The 13,171-nt window shown below is 44.2% G+C and overlaps 1 protein-coding gene across 1 annotated transcript in view; it reads right to left on the reverse strand.

The window, feature by feature from the left end:
* DNAH11 (dynein axonemal heavy chain 11) overlaps positions 1-13,171 on the reverse strand; it is a 195,634-nt gene that overhangs the window by 63,733 nt on the left and 118,730 nt on the right. Inside the window, exons 56-57 of the mRNA XM_036327931.1 lie at positions 10,902-11,063; positions 3,375-3,608 (exon numbers count right to left, since the gene is read on the reverse strand). Of these exons, the coding sequence (XP_036183824.1) occupies positions 3,375-3,608; positions 10,902-11,063 (396 nt within the window). The remainder of the gene's footprint in view (positions 1-3,374; positions 3,609-10,901; positions 11,064-13,171) is intronic.

Consider the following 13,171-nt stretch of genomic DNA (forward strand, 5'->3'; position numbering starts at 1 on the left):
AGAATGATTCTCCCACCTTTTACGTTGGGATTTCATGAGGTTCTGAAGGTACCACTGGGTTCCTAATTTTGAGGACCATGTAAATAAAAGCATAAGTGACGTGCTAGGGAGAAAAATGTAACTCGTGAAAGCAGCTTCACACATCATGATAATTAGCTCTCTGTTCCACTTATTTTCCTGAAGTATAAATATTACTATTTTGTTAAAATCATAGAAGCAAAAAAAACCCCAAAAAACAATTATAACCATTTATCTTGACTCAATTGCTAAAAGCACTTTAGTGCTTCCATTGTGTGGGATGACATCTCCCTACCAGATGCAAGGACTCTGGTAACCCCCACCTCAGCACACTCTACGCACACTCTATCTAAAAGCACAATTACCACTGCGACTACTCCCTGTACTATTAAAGTTAAAGCCAGACTGACTCCTTAGCCTCTCTACAAAGTCAGGGCAACACTGCTTGATATTTGCTTTTCTGTTCTTGTTAGCCATGTGAACTGGTCGTGTGTTAAGTCATAATCAACAGAATTATCCAAGGAGACCAGGAAGGAACTGTTATTTCAAGCCCTAATTTCAGTTTCTAAGGAAGCTATTAGGTCTGAAATATGCCAAGTGACTGAAGCCCTGGATGGGAGGCCTTGCCTATGAAGAAAGGTCTCTAGGTTATCGTGATGACCCAGGCGGACAGCTAAAGAGGAGCATGTGGCAGTAAAAGGGAAACTATGGAAACGATGCTTCCTTTTCCAATTAAGCTGATTAAAAAAACAAACAAACTTGTAAGACCTATTAAATATCCCAATCACTCTTCTGGTATTAAAAACATTACATGCTTAAATACGTAATGAAAAGAAATCGCCAGTAGGCCTTCAATCGACACTTTGTGCATCTTCCCCTCAGACTTTCCAGCTGAGGAGGAATAATGAGACCCCAAGCTGCCCTGCACTTGGCAGTGAACTGCTGGTGGCTTTCTTTCTCCCTTTCTCCCACCCCCTTGATTCATCAACACGTAACTGAGATGATATCAGAAAACCACTCATCTTCTCTTAGCTCAACAGGACTCTAGGAAAGACTTCACTGGGGAAAAGGGTCTTGATTTAAGTGAGATAGTATTATCAGAGAGGTAGGTAGAGAATGAAAAGGTAAGAGAAAGAGGGCAATGAGAAAAGGAAACGTGCATAAAAAGGAATAGGAAAGAGTAATAGGAAATGTGCATAAAAAGGAAGAGTGAAGAAAGACATTCTTTGAAAGGGAAGGAAAAGATGCACCAATACGGATATTCTCTCTGGGGGCTTCCCAGAAACTACTCTTCACATCACTCGGTCCTGGAAACCGACCTGGAAACCGACCTGGAAACCTCTTCACTCTGTTTCTCTTTCCCAACAGGATTCTACCTCCTCAGTGCTCGGGACAGACCGTGTTTCCCAAAGAGCCATTCCTGGCGTGTGCAACACAGAGGATAGGAGGCGAGTGATGCTTTGGCCTATGGAGTGCATGAAGGACATGGCCAGAGAGGCCTTCAAAGTGAAGGTGCCAACATATGCTTCCCCGACCAGTTCGTGGCTTATTTGGAGCCTTGACACAGATGGGCTGGCTGCACTATTGGGGGGAAAAACTGACTCAATCTCTTGAAAACAAGAGCCTATGCCCTGATGCCAATACTCCAGAGAAACCACTGGAATTTCTGGCCTTGAGGTCACCCCCAGTGACAACCCCCTCGACGCATGTTTCTCCAGCTCTCGGGCCCAGGTGGCTCAGAGAAAAGCTGGGCCATTCTCCAGTCTCCACAGGCTTCCATTCTAACGTCTTCTGACTAGCCAGAGAGACGCAGCACGGTACCATGGACAATCCACGGGCTTCAGAGTAATACTGACCTGGCTTCAGACCCCCACCTTACAGGCTCTGTGGCCTTAAACCCTTTCAGCTCCATATGTAAAATTACAGCACCAACACCCATGCCGTGAGCTGGTTTTGTATTTAACAATGAAATCGGAGGACAGGTGTATAGACATGATTAACATGTGAATTCTTAATTCTTAATTCTAATCGTTAACATGATTCCTATGTGAATTCTCTGATTACTCCTAGAGGTTAGACCAGGGGTGGGCAAACTTTTTGACTCGAGGGCCACAATGGGTTCTTAAACTGGACCGGAGGGCCGGAACAAAAGCATGGATGGAGTGTTTGTGTGAACGAATATAAATTCAAAGTAAACATCATTACATAAAAGGGTACGGTCTTTTTTTTCAATAGTTTTATTCATTTCAAACGGGCCGGATCCGGCCTGCGGGCCGTAGTTTGCCCACGGCTGGGTTAGAGGTACTGTCCTTCAAGTACCTCTAACCTCAAGGGGCCTTATGACTGAGGATGAAGGCAACACTGGATACTTTTATCTAAGAGAAATGGTGGCTAAAAAGGGACCAGACACCAAGATTAGTCTTAGGGACTCAAATCACATTATCAACCCTAATCACATCATCAACCAGGAAATGATGTCCTCACTGGGGGTTGGGAATCTGAGACCAAAATAGGTCCTAGTTCCATGGCAGGTGACAAAATCCCTGACAATAAGCCCAGAACACCGAAGCAGTGGGGAACAGGAGAGAGGAATCAGCTGTGCCTGTTCCCTTCAACCTCTCTCTGTGGCCCTGCACTGAGTCAGGCCAAGAGAGGGTGTCTCTCCAAACCATCAGTGATAGAGTCATTGTCTGGTCCCTTTCTAGGCTTGGGAAACCAGAAATAGTGTGTTCTTTGTGTTCTCGAACTGTAAAATTTTAGCATTAATTATCATATCAGCAACCTCTCAGTGCATGGGATGATGCTCAACCAACAGAGCCACATCGGCCATGGTAGCATTAGGTATCCTATATAATAAAAGCCTAATATGCTAAGTGTCCAGTCGACCAGTTGGCCTTTCAACCAAAGAGTAATATGCTAATGACATGCTAAGGCTGTTCAACCGCTCACTATGACTTGCACTGACCACCTGGGGGCAGTCGCTCTGACCAGTAGTTTAGCTTGCTGCTGGTGTCCGGCCAATTGGGACTGAGCAAGAAGGCTGGACACACCCTGGAGCCCTCCCGTGGTCCCTCCCCAGGCAGGCCAACAACCCACATCCCTCCCTGGCCCCCATCGTGCACCAATGGGGTCCCTCAGCCTGGCCTGCACCCTCTTGCAATCCGGGACCCCTCAGGGGATGTTGGAGAGCTGGTTTCGGCCCGATCCCACAGGCCAGGCTGAGGGAACCCTACTGTGCATGAATTCGTGCACCGGGCCTCTAGTCTTATATAAATGGTTTAAAATGTTGCTTCAAAAATAAATTTTTAAATAATGTTAGGAGCATAGGTGTCAGTAATAATCCACCCTGGTCATACCTGAGAGGCTGTAGTTTTCAGCTTCTGAATGCCATTCATCAAGTGCTCTTTCCTTTGGGATACCTCTTTTTGTTTCTTCTTCAACAGGTTCTTAAACAGGGATATTTGTTCTAGAAAACTCTTTGGGGTGGTATAGTTGTATCTTCTCTCATTTTGGTAATACCTGGTACTCATTTCATTGACGCTGGTGTGAACATGTGCCATGAACAAGCTGACAGCATCTTTGTCCAGGGGCTGAAAACACAAACATTGCAATTCATGTGACATTTTCTCACGTCAAAACAAAACTGCAGGGGTGGGGGGTGGGGGGTGGGCTGGGAGAGGTCAATGGGGGGAAAGGGCGATATGTGTAATACTTTCAACAATAAAGATTTAAAAAACCCTGCAACTTGAAAAAAAGAAAAATTACCAAATTTATACAGTATTTTTTCCCCAAAAGCCAGAACAAATTACAGTAGCATCTAGGAACACTTCCCTAGTCTTTAAGAGCTACCCACAGGATTAGGGAGACGACAAGAAAAGGCAGTCAGCTTTGCTAACCTCTTCTTGACAATGAGGAAAGGATTTTTATGTGCGCCACACCCCAAACCCAAAACCAATGTAATACAAGCACTGCTTTTCACAGCTTGATTTGTATCTAACAAGTGTGAGAAAGACAAAATGGGGAAACTGAGACACAGTACTCTGCGAAGTGTTTGTGGCGTTGCTTCCAAACTTAACTTTAGGCAAAGTAAGCCAACAACCCTGCAGTCAATGAAAAAAAGAAAGAAGAAAAGCTGAAAACTGAGAAATACAATTGTATAAGAATCCATGTGAAAACAAATGGGATGGTAAGGTATAAAAGTCAGTGCTTCTGGGAGAAAAATATCACGATCATTTCTATTCTCATTTAGGGAGGAAAAAAAAAGAAACCAATTAATTCTCCTTTGAAGATTTCCTGAAGAACCTTCCCCCCACCCCCCGCCCATGCACTCTTTGCATTTGTCCTCTATGACTTCTGAAGTAGTTAACTTTTTAATTTGTAGAGTCACATCTCCCTCATTTTAATGATTATTTATTGCATTCTGTACAAGATGAACCAGGTTCAATTAATCAAGGGAAGCCTAAAAATCAATTAATATGAATTAAATGAGCTACACCAACTCTCAGGAAAGTCACACATAATTTACCAAAGTGTTGTCAATAACACTCAGGCATCTTTGGGAAAATTGTGCACAAGGCGCTGGTGATGCAGTTAAATGTTTCCAACCTGCACCATCAATATGAGAGCCAGGGGTGCGAGGAGAGACGGGCCAGTCCTCGGGGCGAAAAACAAGTGCTCCTGGGCACTGTCTAAACACTCGGCTTCCCCTCCGCCCGAAAAATTCCCGAGCGTACGTTTTAGATTGTTCTGCTGGTTAAAAATCCGTTTCGCTAGTAACGAGCATGTTTTTAAAGCCAAAAATTAAATCTTGAATACAAATCCATCACCAGTAGCAGAGGCAAAAACCTTTTATTTATTATTATTTTAAAATATATTTTTATTGATTTCAGAGCGGGATAGAAACATTAATGAGAGAGAATCATTGATTGGCTGCCTCCTGCACATCCCACACTGGGGATCGAGCCCACCACCAGGGCATGTGCCCTGCCTGGGAATTAAGCCGTGACCTCCTGGTTCACAGGTAGACCGACAGACACTCAACCACTGAGCCACGCCAGCCAGGCAGGATTTTATTTTTAAAAGAGCCTGACTTACAATATAAACATGGGTAAAAACTCACTCCTGTCCTGTCTTGTAATGTGAACTGAAAGGTGCAGCATATATCCGTCTATAATGTAAATACCTCCCCAGCCAAGTGCAATGTCCTTAGAGCAAAGCTGGCCTCTGCCCAGCCATGATCCCTATGAGGCGGCTCCTGGGCTGCCCTGAAAGCTCTTAAACAACAGTTTCACTTGTAAATCTGTGGAAGAAGTGGCTTCCGGGAGAGCTGGAAGTGGCCCGAGACAACTTGTCTCAATGGGGCAAAATAACTATTGTTATGGGGCTTAACAAAATGGCACAGCATGGGAGACCAGCGGAGCCAGGCAGCAGCTGGTTGCAATTCACACTGTTTTTCAGAAAACTCTAATCGGTCCAGAACAGACCTCTTTGATGACTGGTCTTCCCTGCATTCTCCATTTGTCACTTTCTCTTATGATAAGGTCAGTAGTGACAGCACTTCCTGACATTAACAGCTGTGGCTTTTAAAGGGTCATTGTAGAACTACTAATTGCAGTAATTTCATTAGCATAAATTATTTATTCTGCCATTCATTTCTCTCCAGCTTTTTTTTTTTGGGGGGGGGGGGCAGGGAGGAGATGGCTGCTGGGGCTGCTGCAGAGATGGTGATGCCATGCTATGTTTTCCCCTTTTATTTTTTATTTATTTTTTTAAATATATTTTATTGATTTTTTTACAGAGAGGAAGGGGAAGGGATAGAGAGTTAGAAACATCGATCAGCTGCCTCCTGCACACCCCCTACTGGGGATATGCCTGCAACCAAGGTCCATGCCCTTGACCAGAATTGAACCTGGGACCCTTCAGTCTGCAGGCTGACGCTTTATCCACTGAGCCAAACCGGTTAGGGCTACTTTTTTTTTATTTTTAATCTTCACCTGAGGATATTTTTCCCATTGGTTTGTAGAGAGAGTGGGAGAGAGAGGGAAAGACAGAGAGAAGCATCAATGTCAGAGAAACTCATCGATTGGTTGCCTTCTGTACACGCCCTGGTCAGGGCCCGGGCCAGGGAGGAGCCTGCAACCGAGGTACGTGCCCTTGACCGGAATCAAACCCAGGACCCTTCAATCTGCAGGCCGACGCTCTATCCACTGAGCCAAACCAGCTAGAGCTGTGTTTCCCCTTTTAGACCTGAGAGCTAGGCACCTCATTCCTGCCACAATTGTCCCTTAATGAAACCAGGTGACCCACTCTGTAGGTATTTAGCAGGCAATCATGGTGAAGGCAAAAACCACCCATCAAACGGTTATCAATCCAAGATTTCCCCCTCGAAGCAGCTCTGGAAACCAATGCTGCATTTGTGCATAATCAAATGCGAAGCTGAAACTGCTTTTTCCTCACATTAATAAAAAGTGCTTAATTTCCACTCTCACACTTGGCTCACTGTAAACAGAAAAACATTCACAACTGCTACCATGCCAAGTACCTCAGCCCCTGACTCTTCAAGCAAAGGCCCCGGATGTCCCTGCTATTGAAAATGACAGACAGCAAAATTCCAACGAAGACCGACACCGGAGGCCAGAACTAAATGAGACATCGTCCGTGTTATATAGGGTTTTACACCTTCCCAAGACCAGCAAAGATTATATCGGTCTATACTTTTACATTCAGACTTTCCAAAGTATTATACTCAAAAGGGAAGGGGCAGATGAAAGAACAGTTCCTTTTTAAAGTTTAACTTAGGGAAACTTTGTAGCATATGTCATATACCTACAGTCCATCTTGAAAGTTTTTCTCAAGAATTATTTCTGTTATCTTTTTGCAGCTTTACTGAAATAGAATTGATATGCAAAAGTGCACATATTTAATATCTATATTAATGCTGTAACAATTCCAAACGGCTGAGTTATAAAATTATTTGTACTTTTTAGCCCCTCTTGGGGGCTGGTTAAAGGAGAGAATATCTTCATTAGATCCTTGTGGTTGTCAGGTTGGTTAATTAAATAAAGGAGATTTAAAAATGCGTAACACGGGCAGAAATGCATGTGAGCATCTCTCCTACACTCTTCACGCTGCTAATCCCTCCCAGAGGGATGCAGGGCTCGAACCCTAGAACCTGGATTAGATTCCCAGTTCTGTCAAGTTGGGCAAATTATTGCTTTCCCTCTACTTCCTCCTCCTGCCCATAAAATCAAACCTTAAACTGTCATTACTTTTTTTACTCTGCTTCTTTCCTTTAATCCTCTTTCAGAACAATCAAACACTTGTGCAACAGTCAAGAGCAGGAGTTAGGACTACGGGCTCTCGTGTCCAAGTGCAGATGGGCCCCTCACCTGCTGAGTGATCCTGTGCTTAGGGCCTCCGGCCCCTCACCTGGGCAACAGGGCACAGTGGTCTTCTTAGAAGGTTGCTGATTAGAGGTGGGAGCAATGCAAGGGCAGGGAGCTGATGCTTCTGCTGCTGGTGATGGTGACCGTACACCAACAGCAGTCCCCGCGAGATGACGCAGCCGCAAGTGTTACACGTTGCACCAGCCACAGTTTTCTAAGTCACAGTGCTATTTCTTGGGGTTTTCTGTTACCTTGTCTGGTGGATGCATTGTGTTGTTAGTTTGCTCATGCTTTTAATTTTCTGTCTTTTAGCGAACAAGTTTGGGTCAAAGGCGAGATCAAGCCCAGTCAAAGCCAGCAAGCTTCCAGGTGAGTTTCCCCATCATTGAAAAAAGTAACTTCAGTGGCTCTTGGACAGAACATTAAAACAGAGCAGCAGCTGAGGGCTGAGGACTGAGGCTGTGAGCAGATGAAACAGAACCCAGCTACCCCTTTGATGGCAAAGAGATGAGGCAAGAGATGGCGCGGCTGGTCCGGTGAGGCCAGCACTAGATGAAAGCCGCCAAACTGTAATTTGGAGGTAGTGACGCCTCTACTTGATTTAACTAACCTTTTGGCTTAACTGCATGTCCAGGTGCCTGGGCAGCTATAAAAACTGGACTCTACTTTTGAGATAGATTCCTGAAGTTTATATAACAAAGCCCTGAACAGCAGCAGTCTACTACTTTTCCCAATTCTCTCTAAATTTGATTCATACACACAGAGTAAGAAATGTCTGGTGGTCAGCCTGTCAGTGTGCATGTGTCAGGGAGAGAGAGGGCTGGAGAAAGGGGACAGGTATTAAGGCCCACCTGGACCTTCCCCGTGTATTGAGCATAGGTTGAAGCCCGTATGAGACTTAGGCAGTTGCAAGGTAAATTTGGTTGCATTTGATTTTGTCTTGCTTTTTTAAAATTATGTCAGTATTCCCCACAAACAGGTTATTTTCCCCAAATTCACAGAATTTCTATTGCACAGGGTTATTTTTCGACTTCATAAATCCATCTGGGATAATCCTCTTTTACATTTCAAAGAGAAAACTGTGCTAAAAATCATCAATAGAAACACTGCTCACGCACCTGTATTAACCAAATGCCGTTTACTCCTCTTCACGCCTGGCCTAACGTTTATAAAGGAACTTGGAGACATCTGAAGAAACCAGTCTTTAAAATCAGCATTAAAACCACTTTCGTCTTTGAGTGGAAATTTTTTAGCATTGGTTTGGAAATGGGATTCAAATACACCGTTTACATGTTATCAAACCCTGTAACACGTTCTGGATGGAAGACGTGGCGGCAAGTGAGATAACGCCAGCTCACTGAAAAAGCCGGCGATGCCCAGCTTGTGTGAGTATGGTTAGGCTGCATCCCACCACAAGGTCAGAGAATTGTAACCTCCAGTCGGCCGAGCTGCCTGAGCAGGACGGCTCACCCACCTGGCTCAGATCTCTATTCTGCCCCCTTCCAACGCCAGTCTCACTTCTCAGCCCCTGGGTTCATCGTGTCCTCGCTGCTCAGTACTTTCTCCTTCAGCAGGGCCTGCTCTCAAGCACGTCTGTTCTCCATTCTGACTTGTAAAGCAAAACCAGGGCTTGCCTTCTAACTCCTGTTTCTCCCGACTTTTTCCTTGAATTGTTCCTAACTGGGACCCATGCACTTCTCAGTAGGGACACCCACCCCCTTCCCCCAATGATCACTTGGAGCCCCACTCCCAGGGAGTTTCCAAATCTCCCGTGAGGAGGCGCGTGCGCTGACAGAGTCTTCAGATAAATCCCCGGTGGCGCTGAGATGGGAAACTATTGTGGTCATTCCGTCAGCTGTCATTTAGTTCAATGCCAGGTAACAGAAAAGAACACAAACATTTACATAGCCGCAGCCCGCCCACACCCCTGGGTGCTGCGTGCGTACTGACTGCAAATTATATGTCAACACACACCAAACGGCTTGCCTTTAATGAATCCTTCCTCTGCGGCTGAAGGGGGTCACCTTGGGTAAGCACCTTCCACTCAGCGTATGAGGCCCATCATTAGGAAGGGCCCAAATTATGCTGATAATTTTCAGTCTCCATCATGGAAATGAAAACTAAGAAAGTGATCAAATTAGTGCTCATTCCAAAAGAATCGCAGAGCTATTTCTGACCTCCACGGAAAAGGCACCACACGTGTTCAGAACATGGCCGCGTTGCGCTCGGAATTATAATGATGGCTCCTGAGTAACAAATGAGGGAGGTGGGAGAGTTAAATAAGCGCACGGCTCCGAAATGAAATCATCTGGCTAATTTGTCTCCAGGCATCACTCAGCCCCACAGAAAGGGGAACATGCTCTCTAGGTCCCTGTGTGGCACTCGGCGTCCTACAGGAGGCGCCCTGATACCACGGGACAGAGCGTAGCACCTGCCAGGAGCCTCTGGACTTAAAATGATGCAAGTCCCGCCTCATCCAGCAGATGTCAATGGTCACTGGCACATCGAAGCTCCGTCGCAGTAACTTAGCCAGGAGAAAGCCCGCGCCAGAGCGTTTAATTCGAGGGTTCAGACGTAAAGGCAAAAGGACAGTGACTATGAAAGTATCATTTAAACTCCCCAGAAATGCAGTTTAATTTGTATCTAGTGCCTTTCGGATCAGGCAGTTTGGAAGGGTGGTGACTGCGAACTTTTCCCAGGGAGGTCTGTCTTCAGGTTTCTCTGAGAGGCGACGAGGTGACAAGAAGCCTAGAATTCAAAGTGATCCCGTGTCCTCCTGGAGAGTCGAAGGGAGCCCCTTTAATGGAGACGAACACTAACATCGCATGAAAGTCTACCAGGAATATTCTATACTTCAAAATCTGGAAAAATCATTAAATATGACAAATAATGGTCACAATTATGAACACAAATTTCTTAGGCTGTTGCCAGGCTCACTGCATTCCTGGAATCAGGTAGGGCTTAATTTTATCATCTAATAATTACAAGGAGGGTTCAGGATACCAGTTTACTAGAGGGAGCGAGCCAGTAGGTATCTGTTGCCTGCAGATTCTGCTTATCGCATTCACGTTACCAGGCTGGTCTGGTGAACAGAAGGACCAGTGCGCCGTGTTTCCTGTGTTAATACTCACCTGGGAGGAAGTTGGAGCTTGCGGCCCGGTGTAGGTCAGTGTCGGGCACCGTGCTCTCGCAAGCTCCTGGCCTTCTGGCGAGTCAGGGCGTCAGTAGAACATGCTCACGTCTGTACAGACAGACACACACACACACACACACACACACATACACCTCAACTTGGTGTAAAAATGTTAACCATCATATCCCACAGAATGTAAACTAACAGAGAGGATCTTACCTTCAACAAACAAGGACAACTTTCTGATAGGAGATGTAATTTGGAAAACATTTATTGGGACTTTTGGTCAGAGTGAGTGTGAGAGTGAGTGTGTGTGTGTGTGAGTGTGTGTGTGTGAGAGATATTCAGAGGCTGACACGACATACCTCAATCCCATTGATTTCCTCAATGAACCTCCTGCTGACCGAGACCAGAGCCTCCTGCGGCCACGCATGAAACCAGTCAATAGCCGTGCAGTTCACTATGGCTGGGAACTTCCGAGCTCTCACTCTCAGCGTGGGACCGACTGGAGAGAAACACAGAATGACCTGTGGAGACACGGGGGCAGGGCAGAGACAGGGGGCGATGAGTGAGCAAAGCGGTGCCGTGCGATCCTGGACAAGGGAAGAAAGGCGCACAGCCAACCGTGACATTCAACGACCCCCGCGCACTGCGGAGGGGAAACCTGCCCGAAGGGCTGCCCATCACACAGACAGAAAGGCTGCTGGGCGCTTTCGTTACAACGGGCCGCTCTCCTTTCAGACATTTTTATGATGATCTTTAAGAGTGGGAAATGTATCCTTTTCTATCACACAAATAACATTATTACAATCTTAAAAAAACCAAACCAAATCACATGACAAAACAGTGCCAACCCTTTCATCCTCTCTCTCCTTCCAGTCACTACTTCATCCGGCCCCATACAACTGTGTGATACACTTTCTGAAAAACTGTTCTATCATATCGGTTATTTTGTTTTCATTTAAAGTAAAGTACGTTCACTGGAGTTCTTGACATTTGTAAAGGAGTAAAAAAATCAGTTTGCTGAATGCTTGTGATAATAATTTTACAAATTTCTGGTTTAAATCAAAAGTTTTATTGATGCAATTAATGATTTGAGTTAATTTAAATTTGAATATGTTTCCACACTCTCTTTCAAAGGGATTGATTTTTCCCCCTAAAGTATTTTAAAAATTCACATAATAAAAATCACCAGCATATATGAGTCATGTAATATCTTATTTAACAGATGTATTTTTTTAAAATATATTTTTATTGATTTCAGAGAGGAAGGGGGAGAGAGAGAGATAGGAACATCAATGATGAGAGAGAATCATTGACTGGTTGCCTCCTCTACACCCCCCACCTGGGATCAAGCCCACACCCTGGACATGTGCCCTGACCAGGAATCAAACCATAACCTCCTGGTTCCTAGGTCAACCACTGAGCCACCCTGGTCAGGCAACAGATATTTTTATGTTTATTTAATTTTCTTTGGCTCTTCAATAACTCAAGAGAGCTAAATCCTATGTAAGATCTAAAATATTTTTAATAATGCCCAAGCTGACTAATCATATATTCATTAAATTCAAGAGTCTAACTACAAATGTATTGATCGCTCTAATACTGCATGTGCTAAGTTAATGAACCTCAGTTACAATGCATAATTTTCACTTATATCTCAGTTCTTAGGTTTCTCCTACCAGCCTTCTTTTCTCCCCAGACTTGAATATTTCTCCTTTCTGAGAAGAGGGTTTTCCACACCCAACTTCATTTGTGACAATTTTAGAAAACTTAATTTATACATGATTGTAGCCAAGGCAGCAGGAAAGATAGCATCCTTTACTTGCGATCCTAACAATTTCCACCACATCTACCCATTACATTTCTACACTTGTTACTGGCATGCTGTCTGGATGGGGCTCAGCAGCCTGCGTTATGAGTCCTCCAGATGATTCTGCCACCCACAGCGAAACCTAATAGTTTTAAAGTTACTATGGGAATACTTAAAGGAAACATTTACATGTTCAATGCTTTTGCAGTAGGTGACATACTCACCGAATCTAAGTCTCTATTCGACATACAGAGTGAAATAAAACATTTATGAAATTTTAAATAAATTAGATAATCATTATTAACCTAAATTCCAACTATCATCTAAAATAGATGCTGAGAACTAAACTAGAGAAATATACCTGCTCATTAGTACTTCCTAAGAAATGAAAGGACATTAGTACTTCCTAAGAAATTGCTGGAAGAGTGCAATTATTGACCCAATTCACTGCCCGATTTCCAGTTTTGCTAGAAATCTAGCACAGAGTTTATCCTGCTGCCCGGTTTCCTGGGTGGTAGTCTTATGTGAGATTTTTTTTTTTTTTTTATGCGAGCCCATGCTAACTAATGTCTGGAAACTGTCGATTGTTTTCTTCTTTTTCTAAAACAGTCTCTACAACTTCATGGACAATCTGGAGCAAACTCACGCTATTGCTCAAGGAATATTTTCATGGGAGGGAATCATTTTTCCCTATCATATTACCCTTAATTTCATGAGAGATTAACATAGCAACAACTTTATAAAAAATAGACAAATGATTGGAAAAGGGTGTTATGTTGTTGGTAATTTACTTCTTTAGCTTTATTGAGATACAATTGACAA

The sequence above is a fragment of the Myotis myotis genome, unplaced genomic scaffold (assembly GCF_014108235.1).
Source record: "Myotis myotis isolate mMyoMyo1 unplaced genomic scaffold, mMyoMyo1.p scaffold_m19_p_11, whole genome shotgun sequence".
Lineage (NCBI taxonomy): Eukaryota > Metazoa > Chordata > Mammalia > Chiroptera > Vespertilionidae > Myotis > Myotis myotis.